Source organism: Pantherophis guttatus, chromosome 7 (genome assembly GCF_059756535.1).
Source record: "Pantherophis guttatus breed Tessera chromosome 7, ASM5975653v1, whole genome shotgun sequence".
Taxonomy (NCBI): domain Eukaryota; kingdom Metazoa; phylum Chordata; class Lepidosauria; order Squamata; family Colubridae; genus Pantherophis; species Pantherophis guttatus.
In genome coordinates this window covers 2,361,712-2,381,057 of record NC_142069.1, presented here as the reverse complement: position 1 = coordinate 2,381,057, position 19,346 = coordinate 2,361,712, and the positions used below count along the sequence as shown (strand labels likewise).

General features: G+C 46.2%; 1 protein-coding gene across 7 annotated transcripts in view; it reads right to left on the bottom strand.

Annotated features, from left to right (window-relative positions):
- Positions 1-17,360, bottom strand: part of NRF1 (nuclear respiratory factor 1) — a 54,503-nt gene extending 37,143 nt beyond the window's left edge. For 2 of the 7 annotated variants that reach the window (XM_087874394.1, XM_087874389.1), the window contains exons 1-4: positions 17,047-17,360; positions 13,150-13,247; positions 6,393-6,627; positions 2,998-3,112 (exon numbers count right to left, since the gene is read on the bottom strand). In XM_087874394.1, the coding sequence (XP_087730520.1) occupies positions 2,998-3,112; positions 6,393-6,615 (338 nt within the window). In that variant the 5' untranslated portion in view covers positions 6,616-6,627; positions 13,150-13,247; positions 17,047-17,360. Of the gene's footprint in view, positions 1-2,997; positions 3,113-6,392; positions 6,628-7,304; positions 7,324-9,503; positions 9,569-13,149; positions 13,272-17,046 lie in introns of those variants that run through there. The other 5 variants (XM_087874395.1, XM_087874391.1, XM_087874390.1 and 2 more) reach the window with 4 other exon arrangements.
- Between the last annotated feature and the right edge of the window lie 1,986 nt (positions 17,361-19,346).

Sequence of the window (19,346 nt, the reverse complement as noted above, 5' to 3'; positions counted from 1 at the left end):
GATATAAATAATAGATAAGATATAGATAAATAAATAATAGATAGATATAGATAGAGATAAATAATAGATGATAAATAATAGATAAATAGATAATATAGATATATAAATAATAGATTAGATAGATAGATAGATATAGATAAAATAATAAATAGATGATAGATACAGATAAAATACCCTGTTTCCCCGAAAATAAGACCCATCCGGAAAATAAGTCCTAGCATGATTTTTCAGGATGCTTGTAATATAAGCCCTACCCCCCCCAATTAAGCCCCAGTTAAGATTGTCAGCCAGATGGATGCATTTAGTACCGCATTTCTCCAAAAATAAGACCTAACCAGAAAATAAACCCTAATGCATCTTTTGGAACAAAAATTAATATAAGACCCGGTCTTATTTTCAGAAAAACATGGTAGATAGATACAAATAGATAGATGATAGGTAGGTACCCTGTTTCCCCGAAAATAAGGCATCCCCTGATAATAAGCCCAATCGGGCTTTTGAGTGCATGCGCTAAAATAAGCCTCCCCTTGAAAATAAGCCCTCCCCAAAAATATTTAAACGCAGAGCTGGAAGTCAGGTAAGGCGGCAAGAGGAGCCCCATCTCACTCCAAAATAATAAGACCTCCCCGAAAATAAGGCCAAGCGCTTATTTCGGAGTTCAAAAAAATATAAGACAGGGTCTTATTTTCGGGGAAACACGGTAGATTAGATAGACGATAAATAGACAGACAGACAGACAAATAAGAAAGATATATGAACAGATATATATAGAGAGAAAGATAGATAAACAGATGTACAGATATAGAAAGACAGAAGGGGGGGAAGTTTATTTTCAAAGTTTAAAGATAAACAAAAAAGATTTGAAAAATGAAAAAGCTCAGGAAAGGAAAAAGTAGAAGAAAGAAGGAAGAAAAACATAAACAGAAGCGACTTCCTTTGGTAAAGCTACGAACAACAAACACATCAGTCCCTTAACTCTAAACATTAATCTACACTATTTCCATAGTCCAGCACACCGAAGCTCTCTCTCGCATCTTAGTCCACCCGAGGACTTGCAAGTGCCAACCTCCGGGACGCGTCACTAAGGCGACCAACTCTGCCAAAGCACCAATGGGGCTACCCGGTCGATACCGAGCAAGATTGGGCCAGGGGTTGCAACAGCAGGGCGGGAGAAATAAAGCTGAACGTTGCATCAGAGAAACCCTTGAGAAAAGAGAAGCGGAAAAGTGCTCCCAACTAGCGTTTTAACTTGGTTCTTCTTGGGAAGGGCCCAAAGCACATGCCAAGAAATGTACGTCCTCTCTCCTAGACCTGCGCATTGGCTCAGACGTTGCCATTCCCAATGAGAAGAAAGCTTGCGATGGTAACCAGCCGGGAGGTAACGCTACCCTCAGGGCACACAAGGGGTAAAAATGTGTGTAGGTGCCCCCAAACAGTCATTCCCGCTTTGGCCAGCTCTCATTTGGACTGCTGCAATGTGCCTTACGTGGGGCCACCCTTGAAGACTACCTGGAAGCTTCACAGGGTTCCAGAATGAAGTTGGGAGGAAGGGGGGTGGGCGTTGATAGGACCTCTGAGTGCCCAAACTGGAACGCGCATCATGCATGTGTGTGCATGTGCGCACGCCAGAGTGCCAGAAACTCGAAAACCGGCTGGCCGGTGTGCGCATGCCTGTTTTTTGGCCGGTTTCAGGCCAGTTTTTGGGCCAAAAACGGCCTGAAAACAGCCCGTAATATGGCCTGAAAAATAGCCTGTTTCTTGGCTGGTTTTCTGGCGCCACTGCACTTGCAAAGACCAGCTGGCCGGAAACCAGAAGAGCAGCTGGCGATGGTGCGTGTGCCCACACGCGTGTGCCATAGGTTTGCCATCACGGCTCTAGGCTCTCCCACGTCCCACCTTATTGCGAAACTGGACATGGGGATCAGTTTCCTTCTGCAAGTCAAGAGGTTGGTGGGTTGCCATCTCCAAAACCCCATGTGGCTTAGTATCCGGATTACAACAGAGATAGAAAGATAGAACGATGGATGGATGGATGGATGGATGGATGGAAGGAAGGAAGGAAGGAAGGAAGGAAGGAAGAAAGGAAGGAAGGAAGGAAGGAAGATCATAGATAGACAAATATACACATACAGTGAGATCGCATGATAGATAGAGATGGATAGATAGATAGACAGTCAAATAGACATAGTGAGGGGATGGATGGAGGAGGGAGCAGACAGACAGACAGCTAGTCGGTCAAATAGTTAAGATTGGGTGGATAGATGATAAATAGATTATAGATGATAGATAGATAGATAGATAGATAGATAGATAGATAGATAGATAGATAGATAGATATACTGGGAGGATGAATGGAGAGAGAGAGAGAGAGAGAGAGAGAGAGAGAGAGAGACAGACAGACAGACAGACAGACAGACAGTAAGCCAGTCAAATAGTTAGATGATAGATGATAGACAGACAAATAGATGATAGACAGTCTGTCTGATAGATAGACTGGGTGATAGATAGATAGACAGACAGACAGACAGAAAGGGACAGAAAAGGACAGATAGTTAGGGTTAGTGTTTAGGGTCTGCACTGGCTGGATAAGTGGATGGGTGGATAGATGATAGATAGATAGATAGGAGAGAGAGGGAGGGAGGGAGGGAGGGAGGGAGGGAGAGAGGATGGATGGGCAGGTAGATAGATAAGATAGCATGAAAGGGAGGGAATCACCTCCAGACTTCACCTCCCAATAAAGGAGCTATTGACCTCCATGCTATCGTTTCCTTACTCTGGTCTACCTTGTAGGGCTGGCATCTCGACTGGCTCACAGGCCAGCTGCCCTGCTCCATACCATACAGCTCAACTCCCTTATTCCCTGGGCAAAGTTAGGTTTACACCAACCGCTGTTTAAGCCTAGCACTTGGTACCCAACCGGAAGGCCCCGTGCTGCCTTCCCCCACCTGGGAATCCTGGGATTCGCTGGCCAGAGACAGGTGGGCTAAGAGCTCTTACCGTAACAACCGCGTCTGCTGCCTCTTGCGGATGGATGGGTTGGATTCAAAAACGTGAGGCCGCTTCCTTTTTTTACCAGTGGCCACAGCGGCGGCAGCAGCCATTCCCACCGGCCCTGGGGAGAAAAGAGAGATCTGAAAGACCCAAAAGAGAAAAGCCAGAGATGTTGGAGATCTTTTCTCAATTCAGATGTAGTGGGTGACGGCTCCCATTATCCCCAGTCGCAAAGCAGGGCAGATGGTTACTCAGAAAAGGGGTAAGCTGTCTGGGAATTATGGCAGCTGCCTTCCAAACAAAAGACAGGTAGCCCACGAATTACAACGGTTTGCTTAGTGACCGTTCAAAGTTACAGCACTGTAAAAAAGTGACTGATGATTGTTTTGCACACTTACAACCGTTGCAGCATCCCCACAGTCATGTGATCAAAATTCAGACGCTTGGCAACTGACTCGTATTTATGACGGTCGCAGTGTCCTGGGGTCACGTGATCCCCTTTTGCGACCGTCTTGACGAGCAAAATCAATGGGGAAGCCAGATTCACTTAACAACCGTGTGACTGGCTTAATAAATGCAACGATTCACTTAATAACTGTGGCCAGAAATGTTGTAAAATAGGTCAAAATTCACTGAACAGCTGTCTCACTTAGCAACAGAAATTTTGGGCTCAATTGAGGTTGTAAAGTAAAGACAGGTTTTAAAGGAGTTTTGCCCTGTGTTAAGATCTTTCTGGCCACCGTTGTTAAGTGAATCACTGGGGTTGTTCAAATTAGTAACTCGGCTGCTAAGTGAATCTGGCTTCCCCATTGATTTTTGCTCGTCAAAAGGTCGCAAAAGGGGATCATGTGACCTTGGGACAGCAACGGTTGTAAGTACGAACCAGTTGCTAAGGATCTCAATTTTGATCACATGATTGTGGGGGACGATGCAACGGTCAGAAGTATGAAAAACGGTCCTAAGTCACTTTTTTCGGTGCCGTTATAATTTTGAACGGTCACTAAACAAGCTGCTGTAAGTCGAGGACTGCCAGTGTCAATGAATAAATGATCACCGCCCTGAGTCCTTCGGGAGTAGGGCGGTATAGAAATAAAATAAAATAAATAAATAAATAAAATAAATCACAGGCTTTTTTTAAAAATGGAAAATAAGGGCAACAGGCCACCTAACTGAAAAACTGAATAAAAACAGATCTGTTATTATCGTTCTTCTGCTGCCCTCTGCAGGCTATGCTTCATCGTTAAGGGTTCTGGTTTCAGCAAAGTATCCTGAAAAAACTCAAGACCAAAAAATAAAAATAAAAACGGGATTTTCCTTGCTCCGTTGTCAAAAGGAGAGCCTTCTCTGTGGCGGCACCTGCCCTCTGGAACGACCTGCCCCCAGAGATACGCACGATACCAGACCTCCGGACTTTTCGTCGGGCCCTGAAAACACATCTTTTTCACCTAGCCGGGCTGGCTTGATCCCATCCCTTCGGTTTTAATTTGTAATTGGTTTTAACCCAGGTTGTTTTAAACGGATAGCCAAATTATTTAATGTTTTTAAATTGCTTTTAAATTTTATATGTTATGTTTTACTGTGGCTGTTCACCGCCCTGAGTCCTGTTGGAGAAGGGCGGTATACAAATTAAATTAAATTAAAATAAGTAAATAAATAAATAAAATGAATATAGAAAACTGAAAATTCCAGGAAGGCCATTTCCAGACAGTTTACCAGGTTAAATTCAAGCAGCAAAATATGGATTTTGAACAGCACAATATTTTTCTTACTGGGAGAATGGGAAGGAGAATGTCAGACCGATCACAATCACACAAACAAACAACCACCGAAGTGATAGGAAGCGAAGGCGGTCTCTCCTTCCTAGAATATCCCTTTGCAGGGAGTCCTCGATTTACAGCAGCGACCATTCGAAGTTAAAAGGGCACTGAAAAAAGTGACCTTTGGCCGTTTCCCACACTTACGACTGGGTCATGTGATCAGAATTCAAACACTCGCCAACTGACTCTTATTTATGACGTTCGCAGGGTCCCCTTTTGCGACCTTCTGACAAGCAGAGTCAGTGGGGAAACCGAATTCACTTAACAACCGTGTTACTAATTTAACGAGTGCAGTGAGTCACTTAACAACTGTGGCGGGAAAAGTTGTAAAATGGGGCAAAATTCACTTGACAAATGTCTGACTTGACAGCAAAAAATTGGGGCTCAATTGGGTCATAAGTCAAGGACTACCTCTAATAGATAGGTAGGTAGGTAGGTAGGTAGGTAGGTGGATGGATGGATGGATGGATGGATGGATGGATGGATAGAGGAATAGATGGATGGATGGATGGATGGATGGATGGATGGATAGAGGAATAGATGGATGGATGGATGGATGGATGGATAGATAGGTAGATAGGTGTGTGGGTGGATAGATGGATGGATAAATGATAGATATAAAGAAACAAATACGGGAGAAAAAGAGGGAGAGATGGATGGATGGATGAGATAGATGGAGAGATAGATGGATGGATGGATGGATGGATGGATAGAGGAATGGATGGATGGATGGATGGATGGATAGATAGATAGATGGATGGATGGATGGATAGAGGAATAAATAGATGGATGGAGATAGATAGAGATAGATGATAGATAGATTGATAGAGATAGATAGCAATAGCAGTAGCACTTATATATACTGCTTTATAGTGCTTTTATAGCCCTCTCTAAGCAGTCTACAGAGTCAGCATATAGTCCCCAACAATAAGAAAGAGAAGATAGATAATGAAAGAGAAGATAAATAATGATAGATAGATAGATAGATAGATAGATAGATAGATAGATAGATAGATAGATAGATAGATAATGGATAGAGGAATAAATAGATGGATGGATGTAGAGAGATAGATGATAGATGATAGATTGATAGAGATAGATATATACTGCTTCATAGTGCTTTTACAGCCCTCTCTAAGCAGTCTACAGAGTCAGCATATAGCCCCCAACAATAAGAAAGAAAAGATAGATAGATAATGAAAGAGAAGATAGAAAGAGAGACAGACAGACAGACAGACTGACAGATAGATAAGAAAATTCAAAGGGCATCCTTGATAAATCACTGGGTCTTTTTCTGCTGTCAGTTTTCCGTGTTTTTAATTTTGAGGGTCTTTGCCAGACAATCGCCCAGGTCCTGGTTGAATAAAATGCCAAAAAGCAGGAAGCTTTTTTTTTTTTTTTAAAAAAACAACCACCTCTTGAAGGCATGGTCAATTGATTTTTGGTCTCAACTACAAGCCAAGCCCAAGAGCATTGCCAAACTCTCTTGAAGGACGGGCCTGGGAAAGGAACCTACGTGCCTCCTCCACCTGCCCCCAGGTGTGTCTTCAAAAGAGGCAGCCGGAAGCGGGGAAGCCAACCTACCTGCAGCGGCCAGGTGGGCAGTCACCTCGTCGGTGGCTGTGGAGTTGAGGATGTCCGAGTCGTCGTAGGACGTGTCCTCGGGCGAAGAGGGGGAATCCTCGTCGGCACTCAGCATGCTGTGCTCCGTGTACGTGGCCACGTGTACCTGCTGGACTTGCTGGGCCACCGCGTGGGCCTCGATGGTTGCCATGTGCTCCGTTTGGGTGACCGTATGTTCCTCCATGAATGGTTACTGCTGCAGGGAAGGAAGCAGAGAAGGAGAAGCCGTCAGGACCAACCTCACAGAGCTCTACAGGGGGTTCGCGGCTTACAGCTCGTTTAATGACCGCTCAGAGTTACGACGGCACGGGATTTTACGACCTTTCTGGCCACACGTCGGAAGCGAATCCCTGTTAACGTGACCCTGGGGATGCTGCAACGCAGAGGTGGGCTTCAGCAGGTTCTGACCAGTTCTGGCGAACCCGTAGCGGAAATTTTGAGTAGTTCGGAGAACCGGTAGTAAAAATTCTGACTGGCCCCGCCCACATCGATTCTCTGCCTCCCGAGTCCCAGCTGATCAGGAGGAAATGGGGATTTTGCAGTATCCTTCCCCTGGAGTGGGATGGGAATGGAGATTTTACAGTATCCTTCCCCTGCCACGCCCACCAAGCCACACCCAAAGAACCGGTAGTAACAAAATTTGAAACCCACCACTGATCCTTCCCCCAGGAGTGGGGTGGGAATGGAGATTTTACAGTATCCTTCCCCTGCCACGCCCACCAAGCCATGCCACGGCCACAGAACCGGTAGTAAAAAATTTTTTTTAAACCCATCACTGCTGCAACGGTCGTCACTTTTTTCAGAGCCGTTGTAACTTTGAACGGTCACTAAACGGACTGTTGTAAGTCAAGGACTATCCGTATTATAGCTTACCTATCCTTTGGGTTGTTAAGTTTGCTTCCGGGTGCAGTTCAAGGTGTTGGTTGCTAACTATAAAGCCCTTCACAGCATAGGGCCTGTGGGGGCGGGGCGGGGCGTGTCTGTCTTTGACAACACCTGTCCAGGTAATCTGATCTTGAAGGTTTGGCCCAGGAGGTTCCTTTGATTAAACCGTGTTATTTACTAGGATGCTGGAAGCCGCTTCCCTCTCCCAGGGTCTGCCATCTGGACAGTTTTGATTTATTACCGCCCCAAATTGAGTAGCATGTAAACTTAAGAAATAATAATAATACAGGTAGTCCTTGACTTATGGTTGCAATCATCATCATCATCATCACCATCTTTTAACGACCCCATAGTCCCTTGCATCGGGGTGGAGTCTGAATGGATCTGAGTGTTTACTGGCCGGATGCCCTTCCTGTCACCAATGCGGAGTTTTGTTCGGCAGATCTATTCTCATTGTGCCCAGAAAGAGAGATATCTGCCTCTACCTAGGATTGAACTCACAGACTCCTGATTTGTGAGGCGAGAGCTCCACCCCTAGGCCACCGCACCACTCCTTACTTATGGCCACAATGAAACCCACCATTTCCATTGCTAAAGTAAGACAATTAACCAGTGGAACTGCCTGCCTCAAGACGTTTTGGGTGCTTCATCACTGGAGGTTTTTAAGAAGAGACTGGACAGCCACTTGTCTGAAATGGTGTAGGGTCTCCTGCTTGAGCAGGGGGTTGGACTAGAAGACCTCCAAGGTCCCTTCCAACTCTATTCTGATTCTGACAGTTGTGAGGTTTGCCCCATTTTATGACCTTTCTTTTGCTGTTAAGCGAATCACTGCAGTTGTTAAGTTTGTCCTACGGTTATTAAGTGAATCTGGCTTCCCTGTTGATTTTGCTTGTCAGGAGGTCGCAAAAGGGGATTGTGGGACACCACGACCCGTCGTAAATATGAGTCGGTTGACAAGCGTCTGAATTTTGATCGCATGGCCGCAGGGATGCTGCAACGGTCGTAAGCGTGAACACTTTTTTTGTTCGTGCTGTTAAAACTTTGGCCAGGAAGCGAATCGTTCCAAGTCAAGGACTACCTATATATGAAAATTGACTATCTTAGCCATCAAACAGGTAGTCCTCAACTTACAACCACAACGGAGCCCAAAATTTCTGTCGCTCGAGTGAGATATTTGTGAAGTGAATTTTTTTCCCTGTTTTACCACCTCTCATGCCACAGTTGTTAAGCGAATCACTGCAGCTGTTAAATTAGTCACGTGGTTGTTAAGTGAATCTGAATTCCCCGTTGAGTTTCCTTGTCAGGTCGCAAAAGGGGATCAAATGACCAAGCGATTCTGCAACTGTCATACCGTGTTTTCCCGAAAATAAGACCCTGTCTTATATTTTTTTTAACCCTGAAATAAGCACTTGGCCTTATTTTCGGGGAGGTTTTATTATTTTGGGGCGCGTGGAAGGAGACGGGGCTCCTCTTGCCGTCTTACCCGATTTCCAGCTCGTCTCCCTAACCCTAACCAGAGGAAATGGCGGAGACCGTCTGCGCACGTGGTTAAATATTTTTGGGGAGGTCTTATTTTGGGGGAAACACGGTAAATGTGAGTCATTTGTCAAGCATCCAGACGTAACGTGGCTAAATAGGATGGCATAGTGCCGGCCACTACCGGTTTTCCCGAACTGGCTGAATACCATCACTGGTCCAAAGTGTGAAAAATGGTCCTGCCCAGTGGTGGGTTCCTCCCGGTTCGGCCGAGCCGGTAGCGGTGATGATATGACGTCACCGAACCGGTTCTCCCCCCCCTGCCCTCCCACCCCCCCATGTTATTCTTACCTTTTATTTGGTCCCACCCCCAATCTATTGCTGCCTCCTGAGTCCCAGCTGATGACTAGAGGGAAAAAAACTGTTTAAACTCTTGCCGCGGGGCTTCCAAGGGCCGCCCTACAGCTGATCAGTGGTAAAAGCAAACAAATGAGTCGGGTCGTAAGTGCGAGGACCGTCCAGAAATGACTCTGACCAGCTAGCCACGCCCACCTAGTCACATGACCTCCAAGCCACACCCACAAAATAAGCCACACCCACAGAACCGGTAGTAAAAAAAATTAGAACCCACCCCTGGTCCTGCCACTTTTGTTTGCTGCCGTTGTAACTCTGAATGGTCACTGAGTGAACCGTTTGTAAGTCGAGGACTACCTGTAGGTGGGAACGAAAGCCGGGCCTTCGTTTACGGCGGGGAGGGGGAATTCAAATCCTGCTCCTTGGACTTTGCAACAGCTTCTCCCAACTTGGTGCTGCAGAGAGAGATATCTTGGAAGGCCTTATCAGCTCCGAGCAAGCCGGTTTTGCCCAAGGCCAGACGGGAGTTTTGCACACACACAAAAAAAAGATAACAATTCAAATTTAAAAGATTAAGCAAGGCGTGTTTTTCACTGCTCTGGGACCCATCGCAAGCCACAACATTTGCACTGCCTTAAAAAGAAAAAAAAAAAAAAGTAGTCCTTGACTTACAACAGTTCATTTAGTGACTGTTCAGAGTTATGACGGTTCCAGAAAAAGTGACTTATGACTGTTTTTCAGAGTTGCAGCATCCCGACGGTCACGTGAATTCTGCTTCGAGCTTCTCGGAAGGGAAGGTGCAATAAAAACTGAAATAACAGTTAAATATTGATTGGGTTTGAATGTGCGTGGCTAACCACGATATAAGGAACAGTTCCTGCTATACAGGCATTCCTCAACTTACAACGGTTTGTTTAGTGACCGTTCGAAGTTACAGCGGCTCTGTTTATTATTTTATTTCTTAGATTTTTATCCTGCCTTTATTGCTCTATAGGTAACTCAAGGCAACGAACATACCTAATGCAGGGAGTCCTCAACTTACAACAGTTCAACTTAGCGACCGAAGTTATAACAGCACTGCAAAAAGTGACCTACGACCGTTTTTCACCCTTATGACCGTTGCAACATCCCCATGGTCACAGGATCAAAACTCAAGATGCTTGGCAACTGGTTCGTATTTATGACGGTCACAGTCTCGGGGTCACATGATCCCATTTTGGGACCTTCTGACGAGCAAGGCCAACGGGGGAAGCCAGATTCACTTCACAACTGTGTTCCTCACTTAACAACTGCCATGATTCGCTTAACAAATGTGGCAGGAAAAGTCATAAAACGGGGCAAAACTCACTTAACAAATGTGTCACTTAGCAACATAAATTTTGGCCTCATGTGTGGTCGTAACTCGAGGATTACCTGTACATGAATACCGAACACTATTTTCTGGATTTGAAATGCGATTATAGGTAGTCCTCGGCTTACGACCAAAGTCAAGCCCAAAATTTATGTTGCTAAGCAAGACAAGTAATTTTTGCCCCCATTTTACGACCTTTCCTTCCACAGCTGTTAAGTGAATTGACTGCAGTTATTAAATGAATTGTGGTTGTTCGGTGAATCTGGCTCCTCCTTTGACTTTGTTTGTCAGATGGTCGCAAAAGCTGATTTTGCTTTTCAGAAGGTCGCAAAAGGGGATCACATGACCCCGGGGACACTGCAACTGTCGTAAGTGTGAGTCAGCTGCCAAGTGTCTGAATTTTGAACATGTGGGCACGGGAATGCTGCAAGGGTTGTAACTCTTTTCGGTGCCATCATAATTTCAAGCAGTCACTAAACGAATGTCTGTTAAGAGAGGACTAGCGGTATTATTATTCTAAAATCAGCCACTTGGGTGAGGAATGCTCATTTTAACTAATTAAGGCGAGAAGCAACCTAGAACTTCTTAACAGTGAGAACAATTAACCAGTGGAACTACTTGCCTCTAGAAGTTGTAAATGCTCCAACGCTGGAGGTTTTTAAGAAGAGATTGGATAACCATTGATCTGAAATGGTACAGGGTTTCCTGCCTGAGCAGGGGGTTGGACTAGAAGACCTCTGAGGTCCCTTCCAACTCTGTTATTCTGCTATTCTTTTTCCTCCCTCCCTCCCTCACTGGAGGTTTTTAAGAAGAGATTGGATAACCATTGGTCTGAAATGGTTCAGGGTTTCCTGCCTGAGCAGGGGGTTGGACTAGAAGATCTCCGAGGCCCCTTCCAACTCTTGTTATTCTAATTCCAATATTGCCTTCCGAGTACCAGCTGCAGAGGTCACCAAATTCTTGTTCCAACATTTTGAAAGCAAAAACTCTGCACAGGCTCTTCAGAAACTCTCCGATCACCCTGTGGTCAACCACTAGCAGGAGAAATGTGAGTTGGTTATTTCCACTCTTTAAGTAAACTTGCAAGGTGGTATATTGTTGCACCGAAGGCCTTGCTCTCGTCTTGAATCATTTCCTGTCCTTTTTTTAAAAAAAAAATATATATATATATATATATATATCACATTTATCTCATACCTCTACCCGTGAAAATCTATGAAAGCCAAGATACTCTCAATCTTACACGGGAAAAGACCCAAATACACCAAAACTTGCATATCTCATTTTCTATATATAACTATAGTTCATCATAGGCTGCTGCCTCCGTGATTAATTCATTTTTGCAAAAAAGGGTCTGATACCGGCTTAAGCATCCAATCCTCCGTTCTTGCCTCTAAAAGCCGTTTAGATCCTTCTCTTCATCCCTGCCAACAATCCTAAACTCCGTTTAGCAAGAGAGAATTCAAAATGAGGGAGTACAGGTAGTTCCCGACTTGCAACAGGTCGTTTAATGACCGTTCGAAGAAACGACGTCACGCTACTGAAAAAATGTGAGTTAGGACTGCTTTTCACACAGACTGTTGCAGCATCCCCGTCAAAATCCAGACGCTTGGCAAGTTAGTCACATTTTTGTTAAGCTGTTGTAAGTCAAGGACTACCTGTATGGTATTTTGTGACGGGATCGGAGAATTGTTTACAACTGGAGTATGAGTCTGAGAACTCAAAATAAAAGAATTTTAACTTTGCATCGCTATGGAGAGAAACTTTTACCCTCTGAATCGTATGCAAATTTAGCAGAGATCGTTCTTTGTATATTTTGAGTGGTGCGGTGGCCTAGAGGTGGAGCTCTGGCGTCACAATTGGGAGGCTGCGAGTTCGATCCTAGGTAGAGGCAGACATTTGTCTCTCTGGGCACGATGAGAATATCTCTGCTGAACAAAACTCCGCATTGGTGACAGGAAGGGCATCCGGCCAGTAAAATACTCAGCTCCATTTAGTTGCCCAGATAAGGGTTTATGGGGTCGTTAAAAGAGGACAATTCTTTCTATATTTGCCTAAATAAGGGGGTCACCAGTCTCTGTCTTCTGGTTGAGCAGATGGCCGATGTTTATACCGTCCTGCTGGACAAAATGGACATTTTTTTTAAATCAAAGCCTTATACATGTGGTGTGCACCCGATTTGCCTCCTGTCCCAATATAATCCCAGAAAAACCAGCAATTCAAGAGGCCGGCTGCAATCCTTACATTTGGAGAACAGCTGCAGCCTCATTCTTCTAAGCCTATTACGATAAATGGGCTTTTTTTCTCCCCTTCTCAGATCCACTGGAGAGGTCCCCAAAAAATGAGAAATCTCTCACGGATACCTCCTTTTCTCAAACATTCAAGGCTATCGGTCGCGGTATGCGGGCTGAAGGCTGGCTGGGGTGGATTATTATAAAGTGGGATCACCCCACTTTAGTCTCTAGTCTCCTGTACGGAGAGTCACAAGGAATTTGGGGTTTTTTTTAAATTTTGCTCAAGAGCTTCCGAGTTGCATTTTATATTACTTGATAACTCAATAAACATGTTAATGCAACAAGAAAAAGAAAAAAGAAAAGAGCGACCGAGTTTCCGGGGCCAAAAAAAAAAGATCTTGAATTTCTTTTTTCCTACCAAATTTTACAGGCTGGGATCCTCTGGGTCCCGTCTGCTGGAGGAGTCAGTCCTATCTCGGAGGATGATCTGCACACTTCCTGGCTCAGTCATGAGATCTGGGAGTCAAGGCAAGGGGAGAGAAAATAAATAAATAAATATGATTCACGATGCCAAATCCCTCTGGCGAGAGAGAGGCTAAGACAAAGATGGCAAGGCCAGTTCTAAAGGCGTCACAAGGGGATATCGGGGCTGGTCGGACCTTCCCCTATGAACTGAGCCAAGAGGCGGGTGCAATCGATGGGGGTATTGGGGGGAAGAGGCTAAGGAGAATTAAGTTTCCTAATAAAGTGCACTAAAAGCACTGATTTGTGGAGAATAGAATATGGGTGGCTCAGGATAGAAGTGTGAGGTCCTTGGAGCTCCCTTGAGCCTGATGGTTTTCTTGCAGATGTTTCACGACCCAACCAGGTAGCGTCATCAGCGTTGAAAGGAGTGAGGTTTAGAGAGCGGGGTTTGTGGAGGAGAGGAGAACGGAGAGGGAAGGGGAAGGAGGAGAGGGGAGTAGGAGGCACTGTGGGGTCCTTGGAGCTCTTTGAGCTTGGTAGTTTTCTTGCCGACGTTTCATGACCCAACTAGGAAACATCATCAGTGCTACAGGGAGTGGGGATTAAGGAGTGGAGTTTGTGGAAGGGAGAAGGAAGAGGTGAGGAAGAGGAGAACTTCCTCTTGCTTAACACATTGTAGGCCGCCCTGAGTCTCCGGAGAAGGGCGGCATATAAATCGAACCAATAAATAAATAAATAAATAACGGTGTGGTCTTTGGTGCTCTCTGAACTTTGTGGGTTTTTTGCAGATGTTTCATGACCTAACTAGGGAACATTATCAGTGCTAGGAGGAGTGGGATTTGTGGAGGAGAGGAGGATGGCGACAATGACTGTGGGGTCCTTGGTGCTCCCTGTGCTGGATTATTTTCTTGCCGACGTTTCATGACCCAACTAAGTAACATCATCAGTTGTAAAAAAAAAAAGGAGTGGAGTTTATTTCATATATAAGCTCCTTCTAGCACTGATGATGTTACCTGGATGGGTCATGAAACGTCTGAAAGCAAACAACCCAGCTCAGGGTTGCACCAAGGACTTCACAATTTGGGAAGAGCATCCGATAACCACCCTTGCAGGCCCCCCACCAAAAAAAAAAACCCGGGTGCCTAAAAGGACAGAAGCAAACAATGGTGCCAGCCTGGTTAATTTTGTAACCAGCTAGCAAGAAGACTAAAACAGAATCTCTCCAGGATGAAGAAATAAATGGATACCCCCTTGATATCAGATAAATGGTATACTAATCCGCCCTCCCGCTGTTCCCTTCCCGGGAACGAAGTCTTCCAGCTCCTCTTCACAGCTTATGAAATGTCAAGGAAAGAAAGCTGGAGAACAAATTTTGAGTCCCAGGAATAAAATGTTTTTTTAAAAATAAAAAAAAAATCCATCACCTGCTTTTTAAAAGAATAATACACTCCGGTATATTCCCCCACATAATAAACTCTCCCTAACAGCAATCTTCAGCCAGATAAGGGGTGAAAAAGACTCCCGTGGCCCCTGAATTTTTAATCGAAGGGTCCCTTCCACAAGACAAATAAAAAACAAAATAAAACGCGGAACCGGCCTTTCCATGGAATTTAACCTCCTTTTTTTTTCGATCGAGAAAGTGGGGTCAAAGAAAAAACCCCTTGGTACACACTCTAAATCCTATTTAGATTCCTTTTCTGCATCACAGGCCTCCCAGAAAGACCAATAAAATCAAAATAAATACAGATCCACTCTTAGGTGGAATTTTAACTTTTTTCCCCACTCAAAAAGTGGGTTTCCCCCCACCCCCGAAAGATCTGTCCATATAGTCATCCAAGAGATTCCAGAGATCAGTTTGGAAAACCAGTTCCCTAAAACCAGTCCAGCAGCACCTTTTCCCAACCACACTTTGTACAGGTAATCCTTGATTTACAACCATTGGTTTAACGACTTAAGTTACGACGGCCCTGGAAAAAAAAAAGTGCCTTATGATCTTTTTTTCCACACTTATGACCACTGCAGCATCCCCAGGGTCACGTCATCAAAATTCGGATACTTGGCCACTGATTCATATTTATGACGGTTGCAGGGTCCCTGGGTCATTGTCTGCAACTTTCTGACAAGCAAAGTCAATGGGGGGAAGCTGGACAACTGGGTTATTCATTTGTCAACTGTGGTGATTCGTTTAATAAACGTGGTTAGGAAGGTCGTAAAACGGGGCAAAACTCACTTAACGGCTGTCTCACTTAGCAGTGGAAAATTTTTGGCCTCAATTGTGATGGAAGTCAAGGACTACCTGCCCTGAAAGGCGTAAAAGAGCTTTTGTGGGCTATGAATAGAAATAAAAACAAAAATAGAATAGAATTAATAAAAAATAATAAATAGCTCAGAATGAGCTCTGGTGGCTCAGCAGACTAAAGCACTGTTATTAACATCCACTTACATCTGCTGCCTGCAATTACTGCAAGTTCAAATGTCACCAGGCTCAGGGTTGACTCAGCCTTCCATCCTTTCAAAGGTAGGTTAAATGAGGACCCAGATTGTGGGGGCAATAAGCTGACTTTGTATAAATATACAAAAGGATGAAGGCTATTGCTTAACGCCTTGTAAGCCGCCCTGAGTCTCCGGAGAAGGGCGGCATATAAATCAAGTTAAAAAAAAAGAAAAAAGAATAAAATAGGATTAAGAATAGAAAAGAACAGAATAGATTATTAGAACACAATATTAGAATAGAATAAAAAATAGAAAATAAAAATAGAATAAAATAAAGAAAAGAATAAAATAGAATTAAGAATAGAACAGAACAGACTATATTATTAGAACAGAATATCAGAATAAAGAATAGAATAAAATAGAATGAATAAAGAAAATAATAAGTAGAGTAAAAAAGAATTAAGAATAGAACAGAACAGATCATTAGAACAGGATATTAGAATAGAATAGAATATAATAAATAGAATTAAATAGAATTAAAAATAGAACAGATTATTAGAACAGGATATTAGAATAGAATAGAAAATAATAAACAGAATAAAATAGAAGAATAGACCAGAATAGAATATTAGAACAGAATAAAGAATAGAATTTAGAAAATAAAAAATAGGATAGAAGTCCGAAGGGACCTTGGAGGTCTTCTAGTCCAACCCCCTGCTAAAGCAGGAAACCCCTAAGGCCTGGCCAGAGACCATTCCAGATTGTAGTTCTCTTGATCAGACATTGACAGACAGCCCAATATAGGCCAGTCATGGCCTGCAGGAAAGTGGGGGGGGGGGCAGGGAACCCCTTTTCTGACAGCCCCCTCCCCTTTATTTCCATTGAAAAACATCAACTTTAGCTCAAGGCAGCTGTGCAAATTCCCTCCAACGGCGCCAGCTTTCGGCAGCCAGAGCTCTCCTGGCCAGAGGAAGCCCCCCCTCCCCTCACTCCTTCCAGGCATGGGACGAGGAGACTTGTGACTCCCGGAAGCCGGCGCCATTGGGGAGAAATGGGGCGGGGGGGGCGAATTATTTGTGCAAGTCATGTGAGGCGGCTCGAATCGGCGTCCCCGGGCCGAGGAAACGAGGCTTCCGGCCGTCTCCCGGCGCGGGTAACTCGGGCGAGGCTCCTCCGCGCCTAGGCCGGGCCGCGGGCCTCGGATGATGGGCGATGGAGTTCAGGCCTGAGGCCTAGCTGGGCCTGGCCGGGCGGGCGAAGCGGGAGGGCGGGGTGGGGGGTGGGGGGGGTTGCGCGCGCGGCGGCCGAGGCGGGGGCGGGCGAGGCGGCGCGGGGGCCCCCGCCTTGCTGCGGCTGCGCCGGGTCTGGCGCGCGGCGAGTGAGGAGCTGCTGGGAGATTGCGCGGTAGGACACTCACCTCAGAGCGGCTGCGCTGCAGCGGGCCTGCGCCGTGGAGCCGCCAGCCAGCCAGCCCCAGTCAGTCAGTCAGCCAGCCAGCCGGGCAGGAAGATGAGGCAGCGGGGGCGGAGGAGGAGGAGGAGGAGGAGGAAGACGGGCGGCGGCGACGATGACGGCCGCGCGAAGGAGTGAGCGGGCGGCACGGCGGGCGGGCGGGAGGAGGAGGAGGAGGAGGCAGCGCGGGCGCGCGCCCGCTGGCCGGCTCGCTCGAGACTGAGGGTCGGCCGCGCGCGCGAGGCCGGGCCTGCCTCGTCGCGTTGCTGAGGAGAAAAACACACACACACACACACGTATCAAACACCCCCAGCGCTACTCGAGGCGAGGCTCGGGCCTAACCGCGGGCGGGGAAAGGAGTCCTGCGGTGGCAGGAGCGGCAGCAGGCCAGAGGGGAGGGGAAGGGAGAGGGGAGGGGGAGTGGGGGGGGAACGCAGGGCGTGAGCGGAGGCCCAGCGCCGCCATGATGGGAAGGTCATGAAGGGGAGGGAGGGAGGGAGGGAGGGAAGGCGCCGCGCTCGACCGGTCGGGGCCCGGTGAGGGAGGCGGAGGCCCCGGGGTGATTGAGGGAGGGGAAGCGGAGGAGGTGTTTTTTTGTTTTTTTTTTTTTGCGGGGGGAGGGATCCGTGGAGCGGCCTCGTAAGGCAAGCAATGGTGGGCGGCCATCTTGGGGAGGTTAGAGGCAGGCTTCCTGTGGCGGCGGCGGCCATCTTGGGAGGGTCAATGGCGGACTGGGCTTTCCTGTGGTGGTGGTGGCCATCTTGGGAGGGTCGGCTGCCGGAAGCGCCGCCATGTTGGGGAGGTCTTGGGGGCGGGAAGCGCCGTTCCTTCCCGGGCCGCCATATGCGGGAGGTCCGCTCCAGCCTTGACGTTGGGAGGGAGAAGGCGGGATGGGAGAGGGGGAAAGAGCCCCCCCTTCCTGGGGTAGGCAAACTTGGCTCTTTTACACCTTGTGGACTTCAACTCCCAGAATTCCTGAGTCAGACATGCTGTCTTAGGAATTCTATGAGTTGAAGTCCACAGGGTGTAAAAGAGCCAAGTTTGCCTACCCTACAAGACCCATCATCCTGAGCCACCCTGGAGCCGAGTCTGCATAAGTTCTTAGGGAAGGAAGGTTTAGTGCTGCCCCCTGCAGACCCAGACGAGTGTCTTACGCAATATAGGTAGTCCTCGACTTACAGCAGTTCGCTTAGTGACCGAAGTTACAACGGTGCCCGAAAAAAGTGACTTGCGACCGTTTTTCACACTTACGACCGTTGCAGCATCCCCGTGATTTACAATCGGATGCTTGACTGGTTGACATTTATGATGGTCGCGGTGCCCCGGCGTTCTTTTACGACCTTCCGACAAGCAGTGTCAGTGGGGAAACCAGATTCACTTAACAACCGGCTGATTAATTTAACAACTGCAGTGAAATGTAGGCAAGACTCACTTAGCGACATACATTCTGGGCTCGATTGTAGCTGCAAGTCGAGGACTGCACCTATGTGGAAACTGCTGGGTTCACACAAGGCACTCATCCAGCAAAGCCAGCCCAGGTTGGCAAGTTGTGTGAATGCAGCAGTCCCGACCCACCTGGAGTTCAGTCGGTGCCCAGAATCAGCCAGTGCAGCAGCTCAAAACTTCCTCAGTTGCTGGGTCTTTGTAGAGGACCATTTGATGTATTAATAAATACCTATTGATGCATTTATTCTTATTGTGTTCCTTTGTCATTGATTATTATTCTATTATTTTACTTCTCTTCACATGTTTTTCCATCTTTCTTCATTTTTGTTATGATAAGCCACCTTAGAGTAACCCCACAGTGAGATGAGGCAGCAAATATATTTAATAAACACAATAATAATAAATAAATAAACAAGCCTACCCAAAGCTCTTGACCATCTTCTGTAGACTCTCAACTCCTTAAAACATTTTAATGGTCTTTGAAATTACCTGGTTTGGGTCATGGGAAAGATGCTTTTATTTTGCCACTGAGGCTTTTCATCTCACCAAAACAGGCGAAGTTTCGTGCTAAACATTTTAGTAAATCTGACCGAGTATTTTCACCCTGAAAAATGATCTTCCTGGAATGGCTGCTCTCTCAAGGCCTGTGGTTCCCACCATCCACAGCCAAAATCCCAATTGGAATTTGTGAACAGAACTTGGGAATCGCTATGCGTGTCACAGCTTGCTTTACAGAAATGTTGAGGCAGGCAGCATGGCCAGCAAACCTCAGCAATCCTAATTTCTAGAGATGCCTGAACAGCAGATTAAGCAGCCCAA